Below are 15,354 nucleotides of genomic sequence, written 5' to 3'. Positions count from 1 at the left end.
TGAGCTGCAACAGAATGCTTAGTGATAATCCTCTGGGCTCGGTGGTTAAGGTCAAAGCACATTGATAAACTTGACACCTTCCATTGTTCTCAATATACTCTCATAATTGTCATATTTGTATTCACATATATTCCTTTAGCTTGTATTTTCCAGCATCTCAGTAAATTTAATCTTGATATATGATTTACTGCACTGCTCATGAACTGTAAATGTAACATGTTTAAAGCCTGTTCTACATATCAGATACATGGAAGGAAAACATAACAAGGACCATAGAACGTGTACCTCTGCCAACTGCGATTGACCTAACTTCCACATTAATAGTACAGATAAAAATGAAATCTGACAACCTTGAAAGATTCTCCATTCCATTACCTATCTTGCTCTGTTCCAACCACTAATGCTGGCCTGATCTTAGAGGTAACTACTGTATTGAAGCTTTCGGACCACCACGACAATGATATTGATAGGATGCAGAAAGCTGCTAGTTGCCCAAAAGGATACGTCACAGATGAGGTAACTGTAATCCTAATATGATCCTGTTAGAACTCCTGTGCACTGAAATCAGCCTTGGTTGGATAGTCAAGACCCTGAAGTGCTGGTGTCTTTTTCAAATCCTCTTCTGAATATGCAGGGATGAACCAGTATCTCCTGTCAGCTCCAAATACCTAATACCAAACTAATATTAGAAAAGGTGACTGTATCAATTAAGTTTATATCATATCCATATCACAAGAAAATGAGATAAAAAGCATATATAGTAACTAAGGAAAACCTGAAAGATGAATCAGACTCTACCAATTTCCACAAGCATTATGCATGCATGATTGACATCTAAGCCTTAACCCTCCCAGCACTAAACCTTTGAGATTTGTTTAATATCTCGAAAATAGGTAGGCAGAAATCAAGTAATTAGTAAGCATGAGATGAAAACAAAGTAGGAAATAATATCAACTCAAAACCCATGTCAGTCATGAATGAAAGAAAAGGAAAGGAGGGAGGACAAATCAGGAGAAAACCCTAACCTGCTCAAAGTTCTTTTTTCGGCCCAGATTGTACTTCCACTTTGGAGTTGTTTTCTTCTCATATGCCTGTTCACAAAATATTAAAGTAAATAAAAATTGAATTTAACTGATATTAATGTAATAACTAACAACGTACTGCCAGACACTTGCCTCAATAGTTGTTGTGTTACCAGCCACCAATGAAATATGCATTATCAGAAAACCAAGAACACTTAATGCAAAAGCCAAGTTCAACACTATGACAAAAGGGAAGTGAAGTTCAAAACATAGCTTTCAATGTTCAGGCCACAGTTAACCAGGAGGAACATACTAACCAAATGTGAGAAAAGTAGTCGCAAGTGTTCCAGGTGTTCCAGGTACCTCCTCATCACTAAACAAAGTAATAAAATTGGACAACAGCAACAGGGTAACAAGAGTTGTCTCGAGAAATGTGTAGAACTGTAGCATGAAACCAAAGGGCAAGGTTGGACGTAAGAACCAATGGCATATTGTAGTTTAAGAGCCGAAAAAATTATTTTGCATCAATTTGTAACATTGATAAACGATTGGAGACTACCCAGATAAACTGACCTGAAATCATTGCATGGGATGCTAATTTGTTGTAAATTATGCAACAAACCACAGTAATGTCTTATTTGTATGAATTTGATACTTATTCCTACTAGTTGAACAGAGCAGGCAATCATTAATGTATTAATCTTTGGGTCAAACTATTTAGCAACACTCTTTATTCAAGGTTTTAGATTTTAAGCAGACCCCAAGACCAGCCTGAACTTTGGAAATTTGCTCATCATCAATTTGATGAGCTGCTTCATCAAGTGTCCACCTCCTGCACCAAACCAAGAATTTGCCATGGTTGCTTGTAATAGGACTTACTAGCTTGACCCTCCCCTGCCCCACCCCCAACAAAACCAACTAGTAAGTCCCATTACAAGCCCATTTGGTTAACCACGGCATGTAGTAATCTTGTTACCCATTTTAATTCGAATTAAGCAAACCACACCCTCTCCCCCTCTCCCTCCCTCCCTCTCTTTTTCTCTCTCTCCTCCCTCTCTAGCTCTCCTTATGTCAATACACCACGGAATGGCATGGTATGAACCCATACCATGCCAAACCAGTCCCTGGCCAATATGCCCTCCAATACCAATTCGACAAAGCTTGCATATAACAAACATGAAAATAAACTCAAGAAGCCAAGTATGGTTCTAAAGAAGATTGAGAAACCATGGATATCAATACAAGATATGGATACAACATCATATGGACACATTGATTGTTTTGCTTTTTTCTAAAGGAGCATGATATAGTTGGGATAGCACAATAATAAATATATAATGTTGAGGTATTTAAAAAAATTCACAAAGTATGATGGGCTATCACAATGACATTATCCATACTTCATAAAGTAACATCACAAACTCAAAAACTAATCACATATCATAGAATGCCAAACTCACCAAAAAAAAACAACAAACAAGGGCAACTTAACATCCAATATTTTGTTCGATTGTCATTTTACATTTAGTCCTTACACAGTTAGCATTTTACATTTAACCCCTTCATATGGTTAAGCCAACATTTTGCACACAATTACACCAGCTTTTACACAGTAATATTTGTTTGGGACACAGCTACATGTGTGTACAAGGCTAGAGACTAACAAAATTTTAAGTTAACAAAAATTAAACATAAAATAGCAGTCCATCCAGGGGGCAGACCTTTACCCAAAAAGAAACTCCTTTCCCTCATCTTGAGAGGTATCAAGGAAGTATCACAAGCATACACATGCAATAAGTGGGAGCAATTTTAAATTTTAAATAATAGGGAACTTTAAATAAGTAACAATATCATGGTTGTATCCAACTCAAAATGAAATTTGTAGTTGTCATTTGGGGAAGAAAATTCAGCAGACTGTCATCTTCTAAACTAGTTTTCAACTTTTCAAGAGAACTCTCCAAAACTGAGTCAAGCATAAAAAATTCCAATAAACAGAAAAGGAAAGTCATAAAGAACAAAGTAAATAATAATGCAATGAAGCTTTATTATTGACTAAACTCTTCAAGCATTGGAGCTCAATGTCTTGAACATAAGCTTTATACATCAAGCACATATGTAGTCCAGTGTGTAGTCCGTAGTCATGGGCACTGGGCTATGTCTGGCACGGCCCGGCCCAGGCCCACCAAGCCAAGGTCCAAACAGGCCTGCCAGGCACGGCCCGTTTCTCGAACCTCAGCTTGGCACGGCTCTAGGCACAGGGTTTGGAGGGCCGTGCCAGGGGCGGCACGTGGCCCGTCAGGCCCGCGGGCCTGATGGGCGGTCTTTTTTTTCTTTTCTTTTTTTAAAAAAAAAAAGCAGCCCAAATGGGCCATGCCTGGCACGGCCCGTTTAAGCCTGTTACCGATCATGCCAGGCACGGCCCGTTTAGTGCCGTTACAAGCTAGGAACGGCCCGTAACAGCTAATTCAGATTTTTTATTATTTTTTGGGTTAGATAATGGCTAGTTTTTTTTTTATCATTTTTGTCATGCCTCAAATCCGAGACATAATACGGCCATGCTATCAAAAGATACAGCCCATGATAACACGAAGCCAACATTCATCTTCTTAAAAATAATAACAGATACATCATAAATAAAAGTAATAGTAAAGTTCAATTCAAATGTTTAATTAAACCAAAACTGGTTCAGAGCATCTAAATCCAAAAACAAATATCAACCCAAGTCTCAAGATTCATAATATAACTACAAATCCATGATCATAAAATAAACTAAACTTTCACTACAAAATTTTCAAGCTTGCTACACAGATTTCCAAGCCTGAATTCCCTTCGTCGGTCCTAACATTTTTTCTCTGTATAAAAATAAAAAAATAAAAAAAATATGAGCTACACTAACCCAGTAAGTAGAACATATGCTTTCTTACCAGATCCAGCATAAGTTTTATGATAATGCAATATTTAGAAAGTAACAGATATTACAAAAATAAGTATTTCATAGGACATATAATAAAACAAGTCATAAATCAATCATGCAGGCATAAATCATGTATATTTCATAATCATGAATTATAAATCATTCTTGTCATGTATTCATATCATGTTTTAAAATATTGCTCACAGATATTCGTGTTAAGATCACTATTATACCCATGACAAGACCATGTTTCTTAATCGACAGAGTTCTTATTTCGTATGCCAACTTTATACTCGTTGACGGGGCCATGTTTTATGTGGATGCTAGCTTTAGATATCGATCTTCCCGAAGAGATTCGTTCATAGCTATCTAAGAGCCTTTAAAATTTTACATCTTTTTCTTAAAACATACATATACATAGATAGAAAAATCATAAAATTCATACTTCATAATCATACTATTTTCATAAAATATATTCATGAAATCAATGCTCATAATACAACATACTTTTTCATATCACATATGCTGATCCTTATTTTAAGAAAAATATAATTTCATCAACAACAATTCTTTACATAAAAAATATGAATATTTAAAAATAATTAAGGAGAGTAAAATCCACTTACCTCGACCGTCCTAGAGCTTTAGTCTTCCTTAAATGAATCAGGTAACCCTATTTAAAATATTAAATCATGATCAATTTTCATTCAATATATTCAATAAAATTAAATAATAAAAAAAATGATTAACTGGATGACCAGTCCGATAGACCACCCGAGCACTCGATATGGGATCATCTCGCTAAGGCCAATATGGATCCTTAAAAGAAGAAAAGATAGTCCGATACAAGATCTACAGGTCTTTCTTAGAGAGAGAAAGTAGGAGAGAAATTCTAGAGAGAGAACCCTAGAGGGACTTTTAGAGAGAGAAAGAGAGAGCTTTTCGCTCTCTTCTTCTTTCTTTTTCTTTTTTCTTTCTCTTTTCCCCTTTTTGGCCGATCAAAGGAGGAAGGCCTGGAGGTTTAGTGGTTCATGACCGATGACCGACAGCGGGTGGCGGGCATCTGGCCGATGATGATGGAGCAAGTGAGGGCCGACGGCAGGCACCAGGCCAAAGAAAATAGAAAATAATCAAAAAAATAGGGACCGCCCCCTTTTTTCAAATTTTCTCCGATCATTGGCCAATCACTGACGGCGATAGCTTTTGAAGAAGATAGGTAGCAGGGTTTTCCATACCGTACCGAACTGGCCGGTACAACCCGTATCATACCGAACCGATAGAGAACCGACACGATTCAGTCGATAAATTTGATACACCGATGGTATGAAAAAAAAGAAAAAAAAATGAGAAAAAAAGAGAGAGGAGGAGAGGGAGGGAGGTGGGAGACATCGGAGGCCGGTAGTGGCCGGCTGCAGCCGTCGGAGGGCTTTCGAGTCCCGTATCACCAGATAGGACTTTCAATTGAGCGAGAAAGAGATAGAGTACTTGGGGGAGACCTACCAGACGGACGGCGCCTTCGTCGTGAAGCCTTCGATAGCCGGCGAGCCGACGCCGATGGCCTGAGGGTGGTCGAGCGGGTGGAGCCCCTCCACGGCTCCGTCCCCCTCTTCTTTGTCGAAACAGGCCATCGTCTGTTTCCATTTTTTTTTGGCTTTAAACTGATGAAGTCGGCAACCCAATTGCCGACTTCAAAGATTTTTTTAAAAAAAATTAAAAATCGTGAAGTCGGCAAACTATTTGCCGGATTCACTTAAGACTAGATTTTTTTTAAAAAATTCGCAGAATAGGGACATTGCCCCTGTTTCACGCCCGCGGCACTGCACGCGCGGACTACGCCCTCCGACGGCCACGGTGGCCAGCCAGAAGCCGTCCGACGGCCCCGTCGGCTCCTTCCCCTCCCTCTTTTTCTTTCTTCCTCCTCTCTATTTCTCTCTCTTTTTCTTCTTCCGATTCGGGTCTGTTTGCCTTCGTCGGTTCGCCTCAATTCGATACAGTACGAAAACGTACCAAACTATACCGTCGACCGATCGATTCGACTGACGGTACCGGTTATGGATACCTTGATAGGTAGAGAGATGGGGGTCCAAACCTATGGGTGAGATGCTGTCAACGACGGCACCGGTGGTTGGAAAAGGGAGAATAAAGTTCGATCAAACAAGGAAAAAAATATTTTTTTTGTTTTTATGGGATTTCCAACGAACCCGACGGCTGACGAGGGTGCGCGATGCCATGGGAAGGAGGGAAAGGAAGAGAGGAGAGCCGGGGCTTACCTCCGACTCTGGTGTGGTCTCCGACGAAGATTTGAGGTAAACATAAAGAGGGCGTCGGCGGCTTTAACGGGAGAATCCGAGAGAAAGAAGAGGAAGAAATTGGTGCTCGTCATGGCCGGCCATGAAGGAGGAAAGAGAGGTTTTATAGGGCTCTTCTTAAGGTTCTTATTTGCCCTAGGAGACCTTATTCTAATCGGGCACGGGGAAGAAAAAGACTCCCAACGGGAGTCTTCGTTCCATATTTTTTTTTTTATGTGGGCTTGGTGGGCCAACTCTTGGTAGGCTTGTTTATTAGGACCGAATATTACATTCTACCTTCCTTAAAAAAAAATTTGTCCTCGAAACTTAGCGTACCTTCATTATCAAATAAGTGAGGATATCTTGACTTCATATCATCTTCAAGCTCCCAAGTAGCCTCTTTCTCTCTTCATGATTGCTCCAATAGATCTTCACATATGGAATTATGCGCCGCTTTAGGACTTGCTCTTTTCGATCAATAATTCGAAGGAAAAACTCTTCATAGATTAAGTCTTCATGAACTTGCAATGGCTCATATTTTATCACATTATTCAGATCAGGTACAACCTTCCTCAGCAGTGAAACATGAAAGACATTGTGCACTTTGGACAAAACTAGTTTGTAAGCAACATCTCTTACTCTATTCGAAACTTCAAAAGGTCCAATATAGCGCGGACTTAGCTTGCCATGCCTTCCAAACCTCATGACACCCTTTGTAGGTGATACTTTTAAGAAAATATAATCGCCAACTTGAAATTTCAATTCTCTCCTCTTTCTATCAGCCCAACTCTTCTGTTTATCTTATGTTGCCTTGAGTCTTTCCTTGATCAGATGAATTTTCTCTCTAGCATCTTGAACTAACTCAAGACCCAATAATTTCTTTTCACCAACGTCATCCCAATGCAAAGGAGATCTACACTTTTTTTCATATAAAGCTTCATAGAGTGTCATCTTGATATTAAAATGAAAACTGTTGTTATAAGCAAATTCTATTAGAGTCACATGATTATCTCAATGTCCTTCAAAATCGAAAGTACAAGCTCTCAACATATCCTCAAGAGTTTGGATTGTCCTTTCAAATTGGCCATCGGTATGAGGATGGAAAGCAGTACTAAGCCTCAATTCGGTACCCATAGCATCTTGAATTTTTTTTCAAAATCTGGATACAAATCGTAGATCTCGATCAGACACAATGCTTATCGGAACACCATGTAGGCGCACAATTCCATCAATATACATCCGTGCTAACTTATCAAGTGGAGTACCAACTCGAAAGGGTAAAAAGTGGGCTGATTTAGTAAGCCGATCAATAATCACCCACACCACATCATTCTTCCTTGCTGTCCTTGGAAGTCCTGTGACGAAATCCATCGTAATATGCTCCCATTTTCATTCTGGTATCTCCAATGATTTTAGCAAACAAGCAAGTCTTTGATGTTCGGCCTTTACTTGATGGCATACCAAGCATCGAGATACAAATTAAGCTATCTCCTGCTTCATTCCGTTCCACCAAAAATATTGTTTTACATCTCTAAACATCTTTGTACTATCAGTATGAACGGAGAAGCGAGATTTATGAGCTTTCTCCAAAATTTTCTTCTTCAGTTCAGGATCTCTAGGTATACATAATTTGTTCCCAAAATATAGAGTACCATCTGAATGAATTCTAAGCTCAGATCGCAACCCTATCTCCATATCTTTTTTGAGCTAACATAAATGAATATCATTCTGTTGGGCCATTTTTATCCGTTCAATCAATATTGATTGTACCATTAAATTGGCTAACACATTCTTAACATCAGTACTGATCACTTCAATTCATAAATCTTCAAGATCCTTTAGAATTTGTCGCTGAGTAGAAAGCGTGGCCATCACATTTGCTGTGAATTTTCTACTAAGTGCATCTGCCACCACATTGGCTTTTGCAAGATGATATTTAATATTTAGATCATAGTCCTTTAATAGTTTAAGCCACCTTTTTTGCCTCATATTCAGCTCTTTTTGAATAAATAAGTACTTTAAGCTCTTATGGTCAGTAAAAATTTCACATGATTCTCCGTATAAATAATGTCGCCAAATCTTCAAAGCAAAAATTATAGCTACCAACTCCAAATCGTGTCGAATAGTTCTGCTCATAAGGTTTCAATTGTCAAAAAGCATAGGCTATCACCTTATCATTCTACATCAATACACAGCCTAGCTCCTTGGAAGCATCACTATAAATGACAAATCCTCCATTACTAGAAGCTAAAGTAAGAACTAGGGCAGATATCAATCGTTGCTTCAAATCCTGAAAACTCTACTCACATTTACTGTTCCACTCAAATTTTACTCATTTATGGATCAAGCGGGTTAGAAAAATTGCAATTTGAGAAAATCCCTCGACAAATCTTCTATAATAACCAGTCATGCCTAAGAAACTTCTAACTTCAGTTAGTTGGACGAGGCCAATTCACCACGACTTCTATCTTCTTTGGGTCGATTGAAATTCCTTAGTATTATATGGTCAAGAAAGACGACACTGTCCAACCAGAACTCACACTTACTGAGCTTGGCGAAGAACTTCTCTTCCCACAAGATTTGTAGCACAATCCTCAAGTGTCTCTTATGTTCCTCTTTACTTTTAGAATAAACTAGAATATCATCAATAAAAACAACAATGAATTGATCCAGATACGGCTTAAAGATCCTGTTCATCATATCCATAAAAGCAATCGGTGCATTGGTTAGTCCAAAAGGTATTACTAAAAATTCATAAGGGCTATACCTAGTCTTGAATGCAGTCTTAGGCACATCTTCATCTCTAATTCTTAGTTGATAATAACATGATCGTAGATCAATTTTGGAGAAGACTTGTGCACCTTGTAGTTGATCAAATAACTCATCTATTCGAGAAAGAGGATATTTATTCTTCATAGTTACTTTGTTCAACTCCCAATAGTCAATGCATAATCACATGCTCTCATCCTTCTTTTTTACAAATAACACATGAGCTCCCCATGGTGATGTACTTAGCCGGACAAACTTCTTATCTAAAAGTTCTTGTAGTTGAACCTTTAATTCACGTAATTCTACAAAAGCCATTCGATAAGGAGGTTTTGATATAGGTCCAATCCCCGATGTGATATCAATTTGAAATTCAATCTCATGATTTGGAGGTTGCCCAGGTAGCTCATCTGGAAAAACATCAAAAAATTTCTTGATAATTGGAATATCGTCCAACTCTATTTTCTCTTTCTGGGCATCCACTACATAGGCCAAAAATGCCTTGCATCCTTTCCTTAAAGCCTTCCTTGCATTCATAGCTGAGATGATACTCGAAGAAGGCTTAAACTGTTTGGATTCCGCATTAAGAGCTTCGCCTTGAAAGAAGAACTGCGGCTCACTCGAAATTTAAAACACCACTCTTTTTTCAAAACAATCAATATGAGCATGGTACGAGGAAAACCAGTTCATCCCAAGAATAATGTCAAAATCATGCATATTTAATTAAATCAAATCTACTGCTAATTCTTTTTTTCCTATTTGAATTATGTAATTCTTAAAAATAATGTTAGCAACAGCAATGTTCTTAAGAGATGTGCTAACATATAACGGCTCAATCAATTCATCAGGCATACAATTCAAAGAAGTAGCAAACTTGAGAGATATAAAAGAGTGAGAAGAACCGAAATCAAATAGCACACGAGCACCTATGGAATTAACTGGGATAGTACTTGTCACCAGTTAATCACTTGCATTGGCCTCCTGTTGAGTTAAAGCGAACACTTAGTGCATTTTCTTTATGTTTTTGGTTAGCTAGTCTGGTAGGTCTGAAGTTATCTTTTTTCTTATTTGGATAATCATGAGCCATATGTCCTTTCTCGCCATATGAGAAGCATGCTCCTATCTTCTTGAGACAAGATCCGCTATGATTTTTACCGCAATATGAACAGGATGTATATTCTTTCTTCTTATCAGAGTTATTATTTTTAAGATTTTTCTGCTGATCCTTTGAATTTCCTGCTGATCTTGGCCTCTTTCTATCTCCTCTTTCTAGATCTGATCTTTTTAATTCTGACTCCACCTTCAAAGCTCGTTCCCGTACGTCCTTATAGTCATTGAAAATATGAGAAGACAGACGGGACTGAATTCCATATCTTAGACCTTATTCAAATCTGTTGGTTTTACTCTTTTCGAACTCCATAAGCAAGAGGCAAAAGCAGCCTAGCTCGTTAAATTTGTTGGCATATTCCAGTACTGTCATGTTATCCTTTTGCTTCAAAGCCAGAAACTCATTCTTTTTTACCAATCTCATTGTTCCAAAAAAGTACTGATCATAAAATATCCATTTGAACTCCTCCCAAGTCAGCTGGTCATCATTATTCCCATAGGTAGCTTTTATTGTAGTCCACCAAAACTCAACGTTCCCTTTTAATATAGGCATGGCTAATCTGACCTTCACGTTCTCGCGATACTGTAGGACATTGAACATCTTCTCCATCTCTCGAATCCATGTCTCTGCAACCAAAGGATCAGATCCGCTTTCAAATAATGATAGGTTGAGCCTTCTGCATCTCTCATAATATGACTCCACAGACGATGTAGGTCGAGAAACAACTTGTGTCTACTGCTGCTGGATAAGTTGGGCCACCACCTGACATACACCAGCAATATCTGCCTGAGTGGCTAGTGCATTGGGAGCCTGCTCAATCGATTGGTTGGCAACTCCCCGCGACGTCATTCTTGCTCCTCTTGTCCTAGCAGCCATATTTGCCATGATTTCCTCCTCCCGCTTATCGTTTCCTATTCAAAATTTAACATTATTGCATTTCTATAACAGGACAGTAGTATAGTTAATAAAATTTATCTTTCTTTATTCTATCAAGTCAAAATCTAACTATACGTGACCTAACTATCCACCGCTAAATTTTAAGTTCTACCCATGATCAAACCTATAGCTCTGATACCATAAAATGTCACGCTCCAAATTCGAGACATAACACAGCCATGCTATCAAAGAATACAGTCCATGATAACACAAAGCCAACATTCATCTTCTTAATAATAATAACGGATGCATCATAAATAAAAGTAATAATAAAATTCAATTCAAATGTTTAATTAAACCAGCATCTAAATTCAAAAGCAAATATCAACCCAAGTCTCAAGATTCATAATTTAAATAACTACAAATCTATGATCATAAAATAAATGAAACTTCTACTACAAAATTTTCAAGCTTGCTTCGCAGATCTCCATGTCTGGATTCTCTTCACCGATCCTAACCTTATTCCTCTGTACAAAAAAAAATAAAAATAAAAAGAATATGAGCTACACTAGCCTAGTAAGGAGAACTTATGCTTCCTTACCGGATCCAGCATAAATTTTCTATGATAATGCAATATTTAGAAAGTAACAGATATTACAAAAATAAGCATTTTATAGAACATATAATAAAACAAGTCATAAATCAATCGTGCATGCATAAATCATGTATATTTCATAATCATGAATCATAAATTATTCTTGTCATGTATTCGTGTCATGTTTCAAAATATTGCTCACAGATATTCGTACTGAGGTCACTATTATACCCATGACAGGACCATATTTCTTAATCGACATAGTTTTTATTTCATGTGCCAACTTTATACCCATTGACGGGGTCATGTTTCATGCGGATGCTAGCTCCGGATGTCGACCTTCCTGAAGAAATTCGTTCATAGCTATCTGAAAGCCTTTAAAATCTTTACATCTTTTTCTTAAAACATACATATGCATAGATGAAAAAATCATAAAATTCATGCTTCATAATCATGTTATTTTCATAAAATACGTTCATAGAATCAATACTCATAATAAAATATACTTTTTCATATCACATATACTGATTCTTATTTTATGAAAAATATGATTTCATCAACAACAATTCTTTGCATGAAAAATATGATTATTTAAAAATAATTAAGGAGCGTAAGATCCACTTACCTCGATCGTTCTAAAGCTTTAGTCTTCCTTAAATGAATCAAATAATCTTATTTAAAATATTAAATCATGATCAATTTTCATTCCATATATTCAATAAAATTAAATAATAAAAGAAAGTGGTTGACTGGATGACCAGTCCAATAGACCACTCGAGCACTAAATCGATTTGGGATCATCTCGTTGAGATCAACATGGGTCCCTAAAAAAGAAAAAGATGGTCCGATACAAGATCTATAGGTCTTTCATAGAGAGAGAAAGTAAGAGAGAAATTTTAGAGAAAAGAAAAGAAAGAGAACCCTAGAAGAACTTTTAGATAGAAAGAAAGAGAGAGAGAGCTTTTCTCTCTCTTCTTCTTCTTTCTTTTTCTTTTCTTTTTTTTTTCTTTCTCTTTTCCCCTTCTTGGCCGATCAAAGGAGGAAGGTCTGGAGGTTCAGTGGTTCATAATCGGATGACCGGCAGTGGGTGGTAGGCGTCTGGCCGATGGCGATGGAGCAAGTGAGGGCCGGCGACAGGCGATAGGCCAAAGAAAATAAAAAATAATCAAAAAAATAAGGGACCTCCCTTTTTCTTTGAATTTTCTCCAATCATTGACCGATAACCGACAACCATGACCGTTGGAGAAGATAGGTAGAGAGCTGGGGGTCCAGACCTAGGGGTGAGATGTTGCAAACGACAGTGCTGGTGGCCGAAAAAGGGAGAACAAAGTTCGATCAAACAGGGAAAATAAACAGAGTTTTTGTTTTTATCAGATTTTCGATGAACCCGACGGCCGGCGAAGGTGCACGATGCCATGGAAAGGAAAGAAAGGAAAAGAGGAAGGAGGGCCGAGGCTTACCTCCAACTCCAGTAAGGTCTCCGGCAAGGATTTGAGGCAAACACGAAGAGGGCATCGATGGCTTCAATAGGAGAATCCAAGAGAAAGAAGAGAGAGAAATTGGTGCTCGTCGTGACCGACCATGGAGAAAACAGAGGTTTTATAGGGCTCTTCTTAGGGTTCTTATTTGCCCTAGGAGATCTTATTCTAATCCAGCACGAGGAAGAAGGGGAGTCTTTGTTCCAGATTTTTTTTTTCATGTGGGCTTGGTGGGCCAAATCGGGCTTATTTATTAGGACAGGGTATTACAATTTTAACCCCCCAACAGCCATAAAATAGCTAATTTTAGGAGTAATTTGAAAAAATGAAAATATTAGGATTCTTATAAATATCTTCCTCCTCTTCCATTTTCACCATACCAAATCAATTCTTCTCTCCTTCTCTACTACTATCCCTCCCTCTCTTATACTATTTCGATTGTTATTAATAAATCGGTAGGGGTCCACACCAAACCCCCCACCATTACAAGATGGTTTTTTGCTTTTACAAAAAAAATCCAACATCTATATTTAATTTTGCTCCTCAATCTTTTTTTGATTTATAAAAAATTCATATTTTTTAAATTCAAAAAAAAGGATCGAACCAGCACGCGAGCCGTGCCGTGCTTGGACCATGCCGGTCCGTGCTTAGCCCGTAGGCCGTGCCGGGCTTGGACTGCAGACCGCAAACCCTCAGCCCAATCCGGCCCCTTTTAAGGGGCCGTGCCTGGCACGGCCCGTTACTATAGCAGTCGGGCCGTGTCTGATTCGTGCCGAACCGAGCCGTGTAATGGGTAGCCTGGCCCATTGCCCATGTCTAGTGGTTCAGTGTGTTTTGGAATAATTCAAAGCAAAATTCCTGTAGGAAGTTCTTAAGATTTTAAGCATTCAAGGCATACAAAAGATTACACTACAGTGCTTAATTACAATCCCAACAACCAATAGCTATCGAAGATAGCTAGCCATTGAAGAAAAAAGAGATAATGAGCTAACTTTTACTTACTCAACTCAGCTGGACTCTGATCAAACTAATTTGGGCCCAATTCAATTATGAAATGAACCAATTTGAGTCCAACCAAAGCCCTAATCCAATCTAAATGTGCTTGTTGAATAATTGAAGTCAAAATCACCTACCTATCACATTAACATGGTCCATTTTGGTTTGGGTTATGTAGGATCTCTTTGCTAGTTGCTTATGAGGAAAAAAAAGAAGCTTAGAAATAGGGTCTTCTAGAAAAGTTGCTACAATAATGAGTAAAAAGGATTTCCCATATTAATGGAAGAAAAGGAGATTTGGGAATGCTTTGCTTACTTGTTTGAAACCCTAGTCATCCAAGGCTCTTTAAAGGTGCATTTGAGGTTCTCCAATGACAAGATTTTACCTCATTGGAAACAATCAAACTCCTACATATACGAGGGTGGATCAAGAAGGAAAGTTGCTATGGTGGCTAGTATGCCAAACAAAATACAAGAGATAAACTCTCCATCATCAACCTTCAAATTTCTCATCTTGATGGTGGATTATTTGGTCACCTTTGTATCTATGGGCGTAGGCCCATAGTGCATGAACCATGTCACTCTTTAGTATCTCACTATCTTGTCTTTTCTCTTTCCTTTCATTTTTCTACATATTTTTTTCTTTCCTTCTATTTTTCTCCATATACTTTTGTAATCTTGGGCATGGATTATCTCTAGAATTCGGCCACCTTGTCATTTTAGGTGATCTAGCTCCTAATAATTCAACAATGCCTTTGATGCTATATATGGTATCAAAGATTCAAGGTTGTACGCGAAGTGTTTGATAAATTTTGTTGGGTATAAAATACCCCCCCAGCCGAAGTTCGTACCAGGAGTGATCCTCCCGGGACTCTGCCGACGTCCAACCTTGGGTGACATATTTCCGAACCTCTCCGACGGTCGAGCTTCCGCAATATTCCCAAGTTCTGCCGACGGATAAACTCCCACAGCTTCTTCCATGAGCGTCGATCGGGTTCCCCCGACGGACGAACTCCTGCCGCATCTCCCAGACTTCTCCAGCGATAAGCTTCTTCGGTTGTCCATCAGGCTGCTCCAAGTGCTCTCTGGATTCTACCATCGGCCGATCTCCTACAAGGGTCAACCGTTCTCCGGACCCCTTCCGGATCTTTTCCGACAGGATTCGATCGACTCCAATCCGAATTTCTTCCAGAACTACGTCAGTTCGCCAGTGGCCGAACTTTTCCAACAGCAGATCTCCACGACGGACGGGCTCCATCCAAGTTTCTACGACGGTCGACCGCCTTCTGGGTTTCATCTGGGCTCCTACGGG

At 38.6% G+C, this 15,354-nt stretch overlaps 1 protein-coding gene across 2 annotated transcripts in view; it reads right to left on the bottom strand.

The window, feature by feature from the left end:
- Positions 1–61: 61 nt before the first annotated feature.
- Positions 62–15,354, bottom strand: part of LOC105036101 (probable protein S-acyltransferase 14) — a 32,473-nt gene continuing 17,180 nt past the window's right edge. The window contains exons 4-7 of one of the 2 annotated variants that reach the window (XM_073245683.1): positions 11,434–11,501; positions 1,340–1,463; positions 1,026–1,091; positions 62–668 (exon numbers count right to left, since the gene is read on the bottom strand). In XM_073245683.1, coding sequence (XP_073101784.1) covers positions 543–668; positions 1,026–1,091; positions 1,340–1,463; positions 11,434–11,501 — 384 coding nt within the window. In that variant the 3' untranslated portion in view covers positions 62–542. Of the gene's footprint in view, positions 669–1,025; positions 1,092–1,175; positions 1,262–1,339; positions 1,464–11,433; positions 11,502–15,354 lie in introns of both variants that reach the window. The other variant, XM_073245684.1, reaches the window with a different exon arrangement.

This window comes from Elaeis guineensis, chromosome 11 (genome assembly GCF_000442705.2).
Source record: "Elaeis guineensis isolate ETL-2024a chromosome 11, EG11, whole genome shotgun sequence".
Lineage (NCBI taxonomy): Eukaryota > Viridiplantae > Streptophyta > Magnoliopsida > Arecales > Arecaceae > Elaeis > Elaeis guineensis.
Note: the sequence above shows the minus strand (reverse complement) of the source record. Positions and strands in the feature narration are given on the sequence as shown.